Source organism: Balaenoptera physalus (assembly GCF_965194825.1).
Source record: "Balaenoptera physalus genome assembly, chromosome: 12".
Classification (NCBI taxonomy): domain Eukaryota; kingdom Metazoa; phylum Chordata; class Mammalia; order Artiodactyla; family Balaenopteridae; genus Balaenoptera; species Balaenoptera physalus.
The window spans coordinates 25,179,489-25,197,229 of NC_138897.1; the positions used below are offsets into that span (position 1 = coordinate 25,179,489).

The following is a 17,741-nucleotide window of genomic DNA, read 5'->3' on the forward strand; positions in this document are numbered from 1 at the left end:
CCCCCCCCCCCACCTCCCCCTTGGCAACCACCGACCGGTCTCTTCTCTGTGTCCGTGGTTCTGTCTCTGTTTCAAAGATAGGTTCGTTTGTGTCATATTTTAGATTCCACATATAAGTGATAGTCTCTCTCTTTCTGACTTACTTCACTTAGTATGATAATCTCTAGTTGCATCTATGTTGCTGCAAATGGCATTATTTTGTTCTCTTTTATGGCTGAGTAGTATTCCATTGTATATATATACCACATCTTCTTTATCCATTCATCTGTGCTTGGACAGTTAGGTTGTTTCCATGTCTTGGCTATTGTAAATACTGCCGCTGTGAACTGTGGGGTGCGTGTATCCTTTCGAATTACGGTTTTCTCTGGGCATATGCCCAGGAGTGGGATTGCTGGATCATATGGTAATTCTATTTTTAGTTTTCTGATGAACCTCCTTACATATAAGTCTTTCACCTCCTTGGCTAGGTTTATTCCTAAGTTGTTTTTTAATGTGATTAAATGCATTTTTTAATCCAGTTTCTGTATCAAGGAGATTTTTCTGGCCTTGTCAAATGAGTATGTAGCTATGATTCTTGTTCTGTACTTTGGCACTGCATATACAGTATGAGAATTATCTGTACTTTGAGGGTTTGGTAGACTTATTTCTAAAAAAAAAAAAAAAATCTGGACTTGGATGGTTTTTAAGGATTGGCTCTTTGACTCTGGTTTACACTGTTATAAGGTTATTTGTCCATTCAGGCTTTCATCTTTTTTGGCCAATTTTGGTATTTTGTTTTCTCCTAGATATTTTAATATTTTGCTTAGGTTTTCAAATATATTGGTATAAAGCTGTACGTGAAACTTTTTTATAATTATGTGTATGTTTTTATATGTAAAGAAAAATTGAGAAAGATACATAAGAAACTTTAATATTATCTTGGTTATCTTTGGGAAGTGGAAGTGGAATTATGGGAATAGGGAATGATAGTCTTTAAAAATTTTATGTCCTTGGGCAATATGAGAATTTCCAAATTATGGACTTGTTTTACTTTCATAATCAAAAAAGGGAGTGTTATTTCAAACTTTAAAATGTGAGTAAGTATACAATATTGTACAGAAATAGATTCATCTTACTAGTCCCAGCACATTTCTTTTTTGTAGTTTTCCACCAGAGCTGAGCTGTATTTTTATTTTTTTTTATTTATTTATTTTAACATCTTTATTGGAGTATAATTGCTTTACAATGGTGTGTTAGTTTCTGCTCTATAACAAAGTGAATCAGCTATACATATACATATATCCCCATATCTCCTCCCTCTTGCGTCTCCCTCCCACCCTCTGTATCCCACCCCTCTAGGTGGTCACAAAGCACGGAGCTGATCTCGCTGTACTATGCGGCTGCTTCCCACTAGCTATCTATTTTACATTTGGTCCATGCCACTCTCTCACTTCGTCCCAGCTTTCCCTTCCCCCTCCCTGTGTCCTCAAGTCCATTTCTACGTCTGTGTCTTTATTCCTGTCCTGCCCCTAGTCCCAGCACATTTTAATTGTGTGTTTTCTTCTCAAGCTGGACTCTGGACTGTTTTCACACTGGGCGGTGTGGGCAGCAAAGCGGCAGCTGCTCCAGAAGTTTCTTCCCCTCTGGCCAACCAGAGTCTCCTGCTTCTGCTGGTGCTGGCCAACCTGACAGATGCTGCAGATGCACCAAACCCCTACAGACAGGCCATCATGTCCTTTAAGAATACACAAGGTTTGTGGTATTTTTTTTCCTCTGAATAGTCTTTCTAATGAGGAAAGAGGGTATTGTTTACTGCATATTGTGTACTTTCACTTGTGGAGTTGACTGTCAAGTTGTATATTTTCATGTTGGTTAAAGATGAGAAAAACTAAATTTTCTGTGTATATTCTCAGGAAGGTCAAGTAAATCTTAGATGAGGGCTGTGGTTCTTTATATCCATTTATATTTACATTTCTTTCAGAGATAACCAAGCCAGCATGTGCTTAATGTAGATCCACCTGTCCTACCTATTAGGGATAGGAATTAACCTGGAAAACTCCGAATGATACATTATTTGAAATTTTTTGTTTAAAATCTATATTCCATCTAGGGTTTTTTTTTTTAATATTAATTAATTTATTTATTTTAGACTGTGTTGGGTCTTCGTTTCTGTGCGAGGGCTTTCTCCAGTTGCAGCAAGTGGGGGCCACTCTTCATCACAGTGCGCGGGCCCCTCACTATCGCAGCCTCTCTTGTTGCGGAGCACAGGCTCCAGACGCGCAGGCTCAGTAATTGTGGCTCACGGGCCCAGCCGCTCCGCGGCATGTGGGATCTTCCCAGACCAGGGCTCGAACCTGTGTCCCCTGCATCGGCAGGCAGACTCTTAACCACTGCGCCACCAGGGAAGCCCCCATCTAGGGTTTTATATGACTAAAAATAGGAACAGAACTCAGCAGACTTTTTCTGCAAAGGGGCAGATGGCTTTTGTGGTCTCTGTCACCACCTCTTAACTGCCATTGTAGCATAAAAGCAGCATAGGTAATAAATAAGCAAATGAGCATGACTGGGTTCCAGTAAAACTTTATTTCCAAAACAGGTGGTGGGGTGCCTGTGGGCTGTAATTTGCCAAAACCCTGACGTAGAGCACACGCAGATAGTTCCAGGTTGAAGCAGTAATCACTTATCAAAAGATTATACTCTAGAAGCAAGATTAATATGGTAACTAGATTTTCAAAATACATCCAACACTAATATAATTAAGATGGGTAAGAAGTGCAGTTATTGGCTAGGAAGATTTTTAACACTTCTGGTGCTCTTTGCTTTGTTCCTTTCCAGAGCTGTTCTAGTATATGTTTCTTATAGACTGTTTGTTGAGCCTTTGCCAATTCTGGCATTATTATTTGCAGGGGTATATGAGTCTCTAACAATTAGATAGATAAGAAATGAAAACTCATGTATCTAATAGTATTTTCTATTCTCATTGCTGTACTCTTCTTGGTGACAGTGTGACTTTAGGGTTAAAAAAGGAAGTTTTGGAGTCAAGCTGACCTGAGTTCATGTCACACTCCTGTCACTTCAAAGCTGTGAGGCCTTTCACAGTTTGCTTAATCTCAATAAGCCTCAGTGACCTTTTCTGTAAAATGAAGATAGTATCACCTAATAGGGTTTGTATAAGTACCAAACAAGATAAGGTTTTGAAATGATTAGCTCAGATTTTGCAACATAGCAGGTGTTCAGTATATGGTATCTACTATTATTACTTTTGCTGCTCTGGCCAAATGATACTGTTTAGGGTTGAACCTTCTTGGGAGAGTCATGTTTTGGGAGACTGTGGTACAGAACAGTGTGATTCAGAACATTGACTTTAGGGTTAGACTGACCTGAGTTCATATCCCAGATTATATTCTTTATATACTAGTTTCCTTATTTGTGAAGCAAGGATTATAATCTCTACCTCATAAGGTTCTTAGAAGAATTAAATGAGCATTTATCATAGGACGGACCCACTAAATTATTGCTGCTGTTGTAAGAAACAGTATAATGTGGTGAAAACAACAGGAGCTGATCTGTGTTTACTCAGGGATGATCTTGGAAAAGTTGCTTAATCTCTCTAAGCCTCTATTTCATCCTTTGTAAAACTGGTCAGAGTAATGACATGGTTGTCATATGGGTTAAATAAGGGGTAATACACATAAAGCTGTCAGTATAATGGCTGGTTCATAGCACTTACTAGCTAGTAACGTATAGACACACAACATATGTATTCCATTTGTAGTCAGGTATAATACAGGTTGATGAACCTGTGTTATTCTGCTTCCATTGTAAAGAGGTGTAGTGTGTCCAACATCTTCCTCCACCAAGTCTTCTGTAAATCCTGTAATATGTGCATACTCACAATATATCCAGCACTTCCTTTTGCCATCCTTTGCAAAAATGTAGGTCAGTCTTACAAAACAATTATTTTTGTAAGTGTCAAAAATACAGTGCTAGGATTGAAAAAATAACCTGTGTTCTGAATGTGGAAGGAAAAGTGAGGGCAGTTTGTAGTAAAGTTGAAGACATTTTTTAGATGCATTCTTCTCACAAATGTAAAGGTTAAAAAGGAAAATCTGAGAGACATAGGACTGTGCTATCATGACGATTTTGTTGGCACACGTTTCTTTTCCATAAGAGCACAGCTTCTGGAAATGTTAAAGCAGTATTATTTTAAAATTTTGTTTTGTTTTGTTTTGCTAGTGGTTCTGGGTCTTTAAAAAAACAATTCTTTATGCGTACTTGTCAAAACACATTAAAATATCAGCTCTTTGTGCTGTTATGTTCCACTGTTTTATCTGATGAGACTATAATTGTCTCTAAGTCAGTGGGCCTAGCTTTACCTCCTTTTAAACTTCCTAACCTTGCTTGCTTCAGTTTTTAAACAAATCCAGTAAACTGTGGGAAAGGGGCTATGTCAATTTTGGAATATCAAGAATTTTCCCTATGTGGGTTGTAATTTATGCTTTTCATCATTCCAGTAACTCTACTTAAAAAAAAAGTTTCTTAGTAGTTGTAGTCAATTAGTTTTAAGTTTTCCTTTAAACAGAAATGTTTTATGTTTTCCAAGAGTTGTCTTAGGTTTGGTATGTTCTATTATAGAAGCTAATGTTGAACATACTGATTTTGATATCATTTTAAAATTATCTAAATTATATGTTATCCTATTTTCTTCATAAATGGATTGATGGCATTGATGAATACTTCAGCCGTGATAATTCATTTGAAAAAATGTAACTTAGCTTCAAGGCAGTTTTTTTTTCTTTTTAACTCTTATCTTACAAGAGAATTTTCTGTTTGTCTCTAGATATTTTTATTTAGGACGGATGGCCATTTAGTTTCGGTAACAAAGCATTTCAATGTTGTGGTTAAATTGTATATATTAAAGGTGGTTTTTTTTTGGCCTGCTCCCATAGCTGTATTTATTTAAGCTCATATTTTTATTGACAATTTAATTCAGCTATGTTAATGCAAAAATAGTAGTGGAGTCAAACTGCGTGACTTAGTTTAGTTTTTTTTTTATACTTGGCTTTAAAAAAAAAAGTCAGTCTGTTACATGGTATTTGCTCATATATTTATAATCATTGGAAAGCTGTGGTTTAGATAGTACAGAGAAATAAATTGTCCGAGTTTAGGTTGGGTTGGGTTTTGTGTGTGTGTGTGTGTGGTTTTTTTGTTTGTTTTTGTTTTTTTTGTTTTTGGTGAGAACATTTCAGTTCTACTCTCTTAGCAAATTTCAAATATACAGTACTGTGTTGTCAACTGTAGTCATGTTTTAGTTAGTTTAGTTCTTTTTTAGGTAAACTTTAGAATACAAATTGAAATTTTGAGCCTGAAATGTAGCAACTTATACAAAATTAATGGGAACTGAATTGTATACATTAACAGTACTTTTATTATTTATTATTTAATATCAGGCACAGTCTAGAAAATAGATGTAATATTTTAAAAATTTTGTGTTTTCCGTATTCCAGATAGCAGTCCTTTCCCCTCGTCAATTTCACATGCTTTCCAGATTAACTTTAACAGTTTGTATATGGCCCTATGTGAACAGCAGACATCTGATCAAGCAACTCTCCTCTTGTATACATTGCTCCATCAGAATAGTAATATTAGAACATACATGTTGGCTCGCACAGATATGGAAAATCTTGTAAGTATCATATTAAACATGGTTTTATATTTTATAATATTTTGAAGAGTAATTTCTTTTCCCAAGAGGATATGTATATTTGCCTGGTTGCAAAGGTGATAGTTAAGAGGTTGATAGGGAGATGCCACCAGGCAAAGGCAGAGGTATGAGTTTTACAGTGTAGGAGACAGTGCACATAGAGATGGCGTCACAGTGCAGAGCAGGAGAGCACACAGCACAGCAAACTTCCCTGTCCTTTAGGTCCTTAACAGCCACCCACTGCCCATGACTCAGCCTGGATGAAGTCCTCCAAGAAGCATTGGCTGCCATTGTCAAGAAGATTTTTATACCCTCTTGGTTCCTTTCCGCTACTAAGTGCCTGCTCACTAAGTTCAAGTAGCTGGTCACAGTTGTCGCATATTCCTGATGAGTATGGCTAAAAGGAAGGGTGATTTTTCCACTCAGTTTCCCAAGTATCCTATCCCTTCAACAGGCTTTGACACTAAGGCTGTCTGAACTCAGTTCCTGAAGTGTTATAGTTATTTTAAGGTACCATTGCCAGATATCATATAAATGGACATTACCCTTTACTATGTGAGTGAAATTGGTTCCAAGTTTTTGCTCATAGACAAAAACTCCTATGGGCAATTATTGATTTCCATTATAACTAATGTGTAAACAAAAATGTTTCTATGAAAAGTAAGCTGCCTCACTAAGGTGTTGATGTCATGTTTGAAATACATAATTATAGATAACATTGGACTGTTCATGCATTAATAAAATTGTGAACATCTCTGAAATAGCTGGCAGCTTGCTGGTGGCAACAGGAATGTCCCCTCTGCACCAATTTTTATAGAGTGATAGCAGGATTCACCAGGGATTTGGTGGCCACTTTTTTTCAGCATTAAACATGAAAATAATGAGTAAACATGGAATATTAGAATTTATTTGAAGAGCATATTCTATGTCAGAGTGACACTAAGGACAAAAAAATGTGATGAAAGAACCCATCTGCGCACCAGCAATATGTGGAAAACATTGGCTTAAATAGCAAAATTGGGTGTGACAGTGTACTGCTCATGTGAGTAAAAGCTTGTAAAGAAAAGGCTTGCTTACTAATGGGTGAGTGAATATAAGCAGAGACAATTCTGAGCATGATGTAGCCTAAGGAAAATGATGGGAATAAACAGAAAGCCCATGACATCATCGGCTCTAGAAAGTTCCATGGTAAGGATGTTGGTACAAAAGATCATGCAGGGGAACAGTTGTCTGTATATGATGACTTAACACCAGTGAAAAGTTAAAAGGTTTTGTTTGGGGATTTTTGGGGGGGCTGGGGGTGGGGTGAGGTGGGGCTTGTATATTTGTTTTTGTTTTTAATGTCTTGCATAGATTACTTTTATAATGTTTTAACTGATGTCCTTCCCTTTCCTTGTTCATCTATAATTTGTTGAGTCTGTGATTAGAAAATATGTTACTGGTAGGAAATTCACTATGCTGATCTGATTTTGTTGTTAACAATTCTTTTATCCTACAATCTTTGCTGTTAAGAAGGTAATGCTTGATATATTGCAGTGTTTCTAAGAATACCTTATTGAGTAAGTTCCTGCTAGGCTGGAGGCCGAATCGCCTCTATTGAGTGTCAGGTGTTGACCATGAGCCTAAGTGGTCTCTGTAAACCCAGCCTTTACGTGGCGGCAGACCTTTGCAGAAGAGGATGCTTTTCTCTGCTGGTACTTTAGTTATACAAATGGAAAGTACTTTCAGTCACAGGCTGGTTTGTGAAATTAAAGCAAAGGGTACATGATAAAAGTATAGAGGTTTAAAACATTGGTTTTATAATAAAGTAATAGTAAATTAAAATTTTTATTCACTAGGTTTTACCAATTCTCGAGATTCTGTATCATGTGGAAGAAAGAAATTCACACCATGTCTATATGGCCCTTATAGTATTGTTGATCCTTACAGAAGATGATGGCTTCAATAGATCCATTCACGAAGTGGTAAGTTACCTTCACTTTAATCAGAGTTACAGAACAGACATGTCACTCCATAAAATTTACTACCCTTAGTACCCTACTTCCTTCTTTTCCTTCTGGTAGATATTTCTGCAAGTGCCTGACTTAGAAATGGTGTGCCTTTCTTCAGATTTATGAAGTGATGCTTTTTTATTTTTGAATAACTATTAGCTACTATTAAAAACTCTCTCAAAATAGTTTCTTTAGTAATTGATAGAAATGTTTTTGCTGCAGTGAGATCATTTTTCCTCTCCGTTTCCACTTTTTAGTTGTGGCAGAAATTATCAAACAGGTTTGCTCCTTTTATATAGAATAAGTGAAAGAATAGGGAAGAAGAAGAGGACTGAAAATTGTTTTGTAAAACAATGTAAAATAGTGTAGTATAATTTAACTCTTTAAATTTTAGTCCTGTTTGTGAGTTCCATTCCCAAACTGATTTTATCTTCCTCTTTGGTATTTTCTTTTTGTCAAAGTAATACATGTACATAGTTTTAAAACTTACACAGAAGTACTAGGTTTTAATGCAAACTAGCAGACCCCATGTCTACCCCATACCTGATTACCACTCTCCAAAGACAACTGCTGTCAGCTCTGTCCATGTTTCTAAATAACATGCTTATATTGTTATTTCTTGATTTTTCAGATTTAGAGATTAACTGCTGTCCCTCCTGCACATCTTGAGTGTTCCCTCTGGGTTCCTAGACCCCTTTCCAGAACAGAGACTTTTTCCTTCTTGCATCTTATTATCATTTTTGGTTAACTCAGCTTTTACATTATTATAATTTTGTTAACTATAATTCTGCCCTCAGATGGAGTGTATGATAATTGTATTTCCTTTCTTGTACATGTTTTAATTTTTCTGTAGCACATCATTGCCCTGTTTTATATTCATATACCAATCACTAATGCAACTCCCAACTTTAGCAGAACCGAGAACCCCCTCTAAAGCTATTAAAACATATTGCATATTTTCTCCGTTTCATTTTCGTCTTTGGCTCCTGTCTTAGTCCTCATTGGAGGCTTTCCTCAAATGTGTGGTGAATCTTGCTTATCTGTTTCTATTGAGGAGCATGCACTAGAACGTTGATTGCAAGTTCTGTGTGTGGGCAGGACATTTTCAACGTAATGTGCTCTACATATTCTATTTCTCTGGGTGTCCTTCTCGCTGTAGGCCTTTTGGGGTAATTGATCAATTTCTGAGAAGGGATTCTTCCAGTCTAGTGTGGGGGTCGACTGGGAGAATGGGGCTATAGGGGTCTCACTCTTCTTTGGGTACAGACACCTTCTTCTTCTTCAGTAGAGCTTTCATGTCGTCTTTACTCTTCTCTACTGTTCCTGTTGAAACTATTTTTGCCTCTTACGTAGTGCGACCATCATTTCAACTAAGGTTTAAGGGATCTTGACACTGTAGAAAGAGGATAAAACATACACATTTTTTTATTCTTTTATTTAGTAAAGTAGCATGAGAGAAAATATTTGCACTGACTTAGTTTTTTTTTTTAAAACTAGCATTTATCTTTCTTTTGATAAGAAGTTGAAAAACCAGTATGATTTTTAAAAACATTTAAAAATTGAAGTATAAAACAAAGTACACAAATTTTAAAGGTACAACTTAATGAGTTTCTATGTATGTATATATACCTGTATTATTACCACCCAGATCAAGTTATTGAACATTTCTAGCATAGTAGAAGACTCCCTTTTGCCCTATTCTGGTCAATATCCCACACCAAACTACATTTTGAATTCCCTCCTAATAGATTAGTTTTTGCTTCTCCTTGAATTATAGTTGTCACTGGGGGAAAATGGGTAAAGGATACATGGGATATCTCTGCATTTTTCTTAAAACTACAATTATTTCAAAATAAAAAGTATAATTTAAAACATTGGGGAGAAATTTGGAAAAATACTTTTCAAAAGAAGCTATGTAAGCACATGAAAAGTACATGAAAAATGCTTACTATTACTGGGCATTAGGAAATGAAATTAGGGTGTTCTCTTTTATTTTGGCTTCTTTCACTGAAAATAGTGTTGCTAAAATTCACCCATGTTACTATATCATTAGTTTGTTCTTTATTATTGCTATGTACTATTATTCCATTGTATGAATATGCCACAATATATTTATTCATTCCCTTCTTGGTGGATATTTGGCTTTTCTTTCCCCACTTTGGGGCTGTTTTTGCTAAAGCAGCTGTGCACATTTTTGAACGTGCATTTTTGTGGACATATGCACTCATCCTTTTGGGCATATACCTAGGAGTAGAATTGCTGGGTCATAAGACAAGTGTGTGTTTAGTTTTAAGGGATACAGGTAAAATTGAAGCTGTGTATACCCCACAAGTCAGCATTTCACTCCAGGGTTATCTAGGAAGACTCTTGCACATTTGCAGAGAGGACATGCTTATTAGTGGTCGTCTGCAGCACTGTTTATAATATTGAAAATGTGTGGAACATGCAAAGTAAAACAGTCAGGGTACCAGCTATATCAGAGCAAGAACGGGGAATGAAAATGGGGAAGGGTGCACAGTGGGGCTTCCCCTAGGTCTGTAATATTCTTTTCACTTCAACAGCAGCAAAAACAAAAGTAAAAGAAGTAACCACACAAAACTTTGAACCATATCTGACCAAAATATTAAGATTTGACATAATTTAACAGTGGATATACTTTTTATTATATTATTTTCTATACTTTTTTGTATCTTTATTATGTTTGGTAATTAAAACAATTTTAAGTTAGCACAGGGAAATTAAATTTTACTGACTGCCAAAACAGGGATGGGAAGATAGGGAAGGCATTAGATTCAGTTAACATTCAAGTCCATTCCATAAGGATTTCAGGATATTCTAGATGACATTCAGGTGTTTAAACAAATTGTTCTTTTTCTCTAGAGTCTAACTTTCGTGTTGATCTGTTTACTTTTATCCTTTTCCTTTTTATGTGTAATAGTAAAAATGAGTAAGTCAAGTGTTTTTACAAAGTTCTGTACATGGTATCATCCACTGTGGACCTAGCTGTCTGTGAAATATATTCTGGTATCTTATTCTGGTTAGAATTATCATTTCTTAATACCCAGTGATGCTGAGCATTTTTCATGTACTTTTCATGTGCTTATATATTTGCTTTTGTGAAGTATTTTCCAAGTTTTTCCCCATTGTTTTAAATTATACTTCTTATTTTGAAATAATTTTAGTTGTAAGAAAAATTCAGAGAGATCCCATGTACCTTTTACCTGTTTTCACTCAGTGACAGCTATAATTGCAAAACAGTAGTATAGTATCTCAACCAAGACATTGACTTTGAAATAGTCACGATTCAGAGCATTTCCATCACCATGGGGATGTCCCTCATGTTGCCTTGTTTAGCCATACCTCCTTTTTTAAAAATTGGATTTTTGTCTTACTATTGACTTGTAAGGCTTCTTTATATATTCTGAATCACATGGATTTTTTCCAGTCTGTAAATATAGTGAATTATATACTGATTAATTTTTGAATATTAAATCAACCTTGCATTCATGGGATAAACTGCGATTGGCCATGATGTAGTATCCTTTTATATATATTTTCATATACAATTTGGTTAAGTTTTGAGCTTTGGTACTTTGTGTATTTCAAGGTATTTGTACACTTCTTCTAAGGTATTGCATTCATTGTCATTAGTTGTTCATAATACATTCTTATTACCTTTTTATTAAACTTATTACCTTTTAATATCTGTAATGGCCATAGAGATGTTACCTCTCTCAATCTTCGTATTGGAATGTGTGTCTTTTCTCTCTTATTCTTCATCTGACTGGCTAGAGGTTTCTCTTCTCTTCTCCTTTCTTTTTTCCCTCTCCTTCTCCCTCCCTCCTTTTCTCCCTTTCTTCCTTCCCTCTGTTAAAATCTTTTCAAAGGACCAACTTTTGATTCCATTGAATTTTCTCAATTTTTAAAAATGTCATTAATGTCTGCTCTTTATTTCCTTTTTCTGCTTGCTTAAGCTTTACTTGTTCTTTATTTTTTTCAATTCTTTAGGTAGAAGCTTAGATCTTTGATTTTATATCTTTCTGCTTTTCTATTACAAGCAAAATGTATGAAAGCTAGTAAGATTGATAAATCCCTAGAAAGATGATCAAGAAAAAAAGCTACAAACATTTATTATTGAGAGTGCGAGTGCATAAGAGGAGATCAGGAAGGGTTCCACAGATATTTAAAAATCCTCAGAGGATACTATTGATACAAGTAATTTTATACCATAAGATTTAAATGTTACATGAAATGGACACATCCCCTCCCCCTCTAGAAAAAACTTAAGTAAAGCTCACAAAAGGAACAGAAAATCAAAATAATTGTTTATTTTAAAGAAATTGACTTTGTAATGTAAAATCATCCTAAATAGAAAATTGTAGGCACAGATGATTTTTTACCTATGAATTCTTCTGAAAATTGAAGGAAAAAAATAACACCAGTCTTATAGAAGCTCATCTAGATGGTAGAAAAAAGGGAAATCTTTCCAACTCATTTTAGGAGGCCAACATAATCTTGATACCAAATGTAACAAAATTTGAATAAGGAAAATTGCAGGCACGTGTCATTTATGCAAATAGACGGGAAAGTAGAAACAAAATATAAACTGAACCACAATATGTGAAATGATTACATGTCATAATCAAGGTGGATTTATTCAGGAATGAAAGGTTGGCTTAACATTTGGAAAACAATGAATGTAATTCATCATTTTAACAGAATAAAGGAGAACTGTCAAATGATAAATCTAAATAGATACCAAGAAAGTATTGTGTAAAATTCGGTCTCTTTATTCTTTAAAAAAAAATAAGCAAACAAAAAACAAAACTTAATGAATCAGGAGGAAAATTTCTTAATCTGATGAAGGGTATCTACCAAAAGAAGTAATAAACAACGGTGTTAAGCATCATATCTAATGATAAAATGTTAAAAGTCTTCATTCTGAGATCATGAACAAGTTAAGGATATCTGCTAACAATACTCTATTGAACATGTGATTGGAGGTCTATTCAGTGTATTATGGAAAGAAAAAGAACTAAAATACGTAATACTAGAAAGGAAATAAAATTTTTTCAGATGATATGATTGTTTAGATAGAAAATTCAAAGAAATCTATATATAAAATGTTAGAGTTAGTGAGTTTAGTAAGATTGGTGGGTGTAAGATCAATCTTAAAAAAATTGTATTTCTTGGCGTCCCTTGGTGGCGCAGTGGTTGAGATTCTGCCTGCCAATGCAGGGGACACGGGTTTGAGCCCTGGTCTGGGAAGATCCCACATGCCGCAGAGCAACTAGGCCCATGAGCCACAGTTTACTGAGCCTGCGCGTCTGGAGCCTGTGCTTCGCAACAAGAGAGGCCACAACAGTGAGAGGCCCGCGCACCGCGATGAAGAGTGGCCCCCACTTGCCGCAACTAGAGAAAGCCCTCGCACAGAAACGAAGACCCAACACAGCCATAAATAAATAAATAAATAAACCCAAAAGTGAAAAAAAAAAAATTGTATTTCTCATACCAGCAATAAGTTGAATATGGATTTTTTAAAAGATACCTTTTACAATAGCATCATAAAATATCAAATACCTTAGAATAAATGTGGTGAAAGACGTGTATGATCTCTACTTAGAAAATTCTAAAACATTGAGAAAGATTAAAGAAAATTGAAATAAATGTAGACTTTTATGTTAATGCATTAGAAATATTAGTATTGCAAGGATATCTTTACCCCTATATTGATATATATATTTAATGAAATTCCCCCCTTCGAAGTATTTTTCTTTTGAATGTGAGAGTGTAAATGTATGTGTAAATTCTACAATTTACTTAGAAGTGAAAAGGGCCAAGAATAGCTGAGATGCCCTTGTAGAAGAGGAACAAAGTAGGAGGACTTGATCTACTGGATATGAGAACTCTATATGTGAACACAGCTTGTTTCAAAGGTTGCCACAGAGAAAGGTCTTTTCATTAAATGGTAAGTTATCCATATGGGGAAAAAATGAGCTTGATCCCCTACTCACTCCATACACAAAAACCAATTTCTGATGAATTCTAGATGTTAATATAAGGAACAAAACAGTAAAGCTTCTGGAAGATAATGGAGGAGAATATCTTCATGGCCTGGGGACAAGGAAAGATTCTCAAACAGGCCTCAGCAAGCATTAGCAATAAAAGAAAAGATTAATAAACCAAACTAGATTAAAATTTATTTATCAAAAAATACTAGTAAGAGAATGAAAAATCAAGCCAGATAGTGGAAGAAGATATTGCTATATATATATATTACTCACAAATGGCTTATATTTAACATATATAATGAACGCCTACAAACCAGTAAGAAAAAGACACAGTAATAAAATGAACAACAGGCTTGAAGAAGCACTTCAAAAAGGACAGTATCTAAATGGTCAATAAACATATTAAAAAGTGTTTTAAAAACTTCATTTGTAATTAGGGAATTGCAGATTAAAGCCACAATGAGGTACCAGTATACACCTACCAGAATGACTAAAATTAAAAAGGATGATGATACCTAATATTGGGTAGGATGAGGAGCTGCTGGTGGGGTTTTAAATTGTTACAACTCCTTTGGTAAACTCACTGTCATTTTCTACCTAATTTGAACATATATATCCAAACACCCAGCAATTCTACTAGGTATATATGCAAAGAAGTGCATGTACATATATACCAAAAGACATGCAGAAGATTATATGTTACAGCAAAGTGTCATGATTATGCTAATTAGTCTTAAGATACTAGTTTCATTAAGAAATATATAAAAATCCCATAGCGCATAAAGCTTTTGAGCACTTGGGTACCATGCAAGTGTAATTGCTGATCATATGTAATTAAAGTAGAATAACTATCCTTCAAACCAGGTTGAACATGAAAAATAAAGTAAAATAATAAACAAGCTGAGAAATTTGAAATTTCTTATGTACTAATACAATCGAAAGTCTCTTTCATGTTGAATATATGTGTTCAACTTGTTCTAAATTGGTAAATTTTCATATTAAACCCAAATACTGTAATGTGCAAAATTACTACCTGCTTCACTTTCTATTTCTAATAAGAAAAAAAGTCACTTCTTGCATATCACTATTATTCTACTGATTGCTGTGGTATTCATATCAAATTTTCAATTGACAGATAGTGAATTATTCTAATTCATTCATACCTGTCATCATTACCATCAGCAACAATAGTCTATTGAAGGAGTTCAGCAAAGTATGGCCGGCAGGCCAGCTGCTTGTTTTTTGTAAATAAAACTTTATTGTAGAACAGCCACAACTATTTGTTAATGTTCTCTCCACAGCTGCTCTCAAGTGACAACAGTAGAGTCTAGTCATGGGTGACAGAGACTATATGGCCTGCAAGCCTAAAATATTTAGTATATTTAGTCTTTTAAGAAAGAAACTGCCAACTCTAAAGAGTATAGAAAAGACAAGTGCAAAAAGTAGCTGTTATCATTAATCTGACAGAGGAGGAGGAAGGAATTTAGAAATTTAAAGGAAGCTTCCCCATATACACCCAAAGCTGAGGGCCAGATCTCTGAGGAAGAGGACCTGGTTGTCCCAGGAATATGCAGTTTGCCAGTAGTGAAGAAACTTGTCAGAGGATGTGGGCCAAAGTGGAACTGTGAAGGTCACCTAGGTAAACATTACAAGGTCCGCCATGCTGATCTGTTGTTGGCTACTGCATGGAAAACACCACACTGAAGAAGGGAAGAAAGAGCTTTCCTCTTGCTCTGATGTTGAGGTGTCCTTCCAAATGTCCTCTATTGATAAAACTTAACATCAAGACAGCCAACAAAGGAGAAATGTCTACAGTGTTCAGCTTTGGTATCACAAAGCAGGACAAAGAAGAGTGGATTTCGAATTGAGAAGCAATACTGACACAAATGTAGTCACAAAGCTTATAAATCTAATATTGTAAAATGGAATAAAGCAAGATAGGAAAAAGAGTATGTCTGTCAATACCAAGTATTGCAGGAATGCAAGGATGGTTTCATATTAGAAAATATCTTAATGTAATTTATTAATTTAAGAGTAAAAAAACCATATAATCATCTCAACAGATGCAGGAAGAGCATTGGATAAAAGTCAGTACTTAGTTATGATTTTAAAAAACCTTAACAAAATAAGGGTAGAAAAGAAATTCCTTGTCTCAACAGAAAATATCTACCAAAACCTATAGTTAAGTATTATATTTGATTGGGGAATTTTAAAAGTCTTCCCTTGAAAGTCAGAACAAAGTGTGTATGCCCTTTATTACCACTTCTCCTTAATGTTGTACCAGAATTCGAAGCAGGTCCTTACGACTAGAACAAGCTATAAATGATTTAAAAATTAAAAAGAAAGGAAATCTAAATGACAGTATTTGCAGACGTTATGACTGACTACATAGAAAATTCAAGACTCTAATATTAGAACTGTTAGGAAAGTTGAACAAATTTTCTGGGTCAGAAATCAGTATACAAAATAAATACTATATCTGCATACCAGTAACAAAGGACTTCAAAATGTGATATAGAGATGCTACTTACAATGGCAATAAAACTACAGTGAAACCCAGGAATTAATCTAAAAGAAGTACAATATTTTAACGGCATAAATTACCTAAATGAAAGATATTAAATATAGCTTAATAAATGGAGAAAGATACCATGTTCACAGATGGGAAGACTCAGTGTCATAAAGTTGTTAATTTTGCCTCCAAATTAATCGCTATGTTCATCTGATCAGAATCTCAGCAGTTTTTTGTGAGACTTGAGAAGCTAATCCCGGAAATCGAAGGGAAAAGCGAAAAGCCTAGAAAGTTTTTGAAGCAATTCATTGTGGAGTTACTCACCCTACCAGATAGACTAGTTATAAAACTTTAGTACTTAAGATTGTGTTTTATTAACACGGGAATAGAAAATAAATAAATGGAAAAGAACTTAGTCCAGAAACTACACACTCAAATAGGGAAACATGAAGTGTGACAGAAGTAATAAATAAATTGTGCTGAGATTGAGAACATGGCTCATCCAAATGGAAAAAGTAAAATTAGATTATCTTGCCCCACATACAAAGAAGAATTCCACTTGGATTAATAAGACCTAGATGTGAAAAGCTGCATTTTAAAATCTTCAAAGAGAAATTAAAGGGTAATATTACTATGAACTTGAGACAGGAATTTCTTAAGCATAAAATGTATAAACCATGAATGAAAAGATTAATAAGTTTGACTACATTAAAATGAATGAATTTCATTAAAATGAAAATTTTCACTGTTAGAGCAAGTAAAAACAAGATGCAGACAGGAAGACAGGGTTAGCATGTTTATTTATTTTTAAAATAAATTTATTTTTTATTTATTTATTTTTGGCTGCGTTGGGTCTTTGTTGCTGTGCGCAGGCTTTCTCTAGTTGCAGTGAGCGGGGGCTACTCTTCGTTGTTGTGCGTGGGCTTCTCATTGCGGTGGCTTCTCTTGTTGCGGAGCACAGGCGCTAGGTGCGCAGACTTCAGTAGTTGTGGCACGCGGTCTCTAGAGCGCAGGCTCAGTAGTTGTGGCGCACGGGCATAGTTGCTCCGCGGCATGTGGGATCTTCCCGGACCAGGGCTCGAACCCATGTCCACTGCATTGGCGGGCGGATTCTTAACCACTGTGCCACCAGGGAAGTCCCAGCATTTTTAATTTATAAAGAATCCTTATAATCAGGTACAAAAACAAAGTATTGCTCGAATAATGGGCAAAGTAATAGAAAAACAATAAAAAACCTGAATGACCAGTAAGCATTATTATTTTATTATTTTTTTTTTTAAAGAAGTTTTTTGTTTCGTTTTGGCCGTGCTTCGAGGCCTGTGGGATCTTAGTTCACTGACCAGGGATTGAACCCCGGCCCTCAATCCAGGCGACTGGCAGTGAAAGTGCAGAGTCCTAACCGCTGGACTGCTGGGGAATTCCCCCAGTAAGCATTTTTAAAGGATGCTCAACCTGATGATTCTTAGGGATCATGCTAATTAAGATATATTCTGTACTCATCAGATTGGCAAAAATTACGAGATCTCATATATCAGGTGAGAATA

At 35.3% G+C, this 17,741-nt stretch overlaps 1 protein-coding gene across 5 annotated transcripts in view; it reads left to right on the plus strand.

Annotated features, from left to right (window-relative positions):
- The window catches only part of DYM (dymeclin), a 387,454-nt gene that overhangs the window by 144,680 nt on the left and 225,033 nt on the right, over positions 1–17,741 (plus strand). For all 5 annotated transcript variants that reach the window (XM_082416575.1, XM_082416571.1, XM_082416573.1 and 2 more), the window contains exons 9-11: positions 1,549–1,731; positions 5,487–5,665; positions 7,522–7,647. In XM_082416575.1, coding sequence (XP_082272701.1) covers positions 1,549–1,731; positions 5,487–5,665; positions 7,522–7,647 — 488 coding nt within the window. The remainder of the gene's footprint in view (positions 1–1,548; positions 1,732–5,486; positions 5,666–7,521; positions 7,648–17,741) is intronic.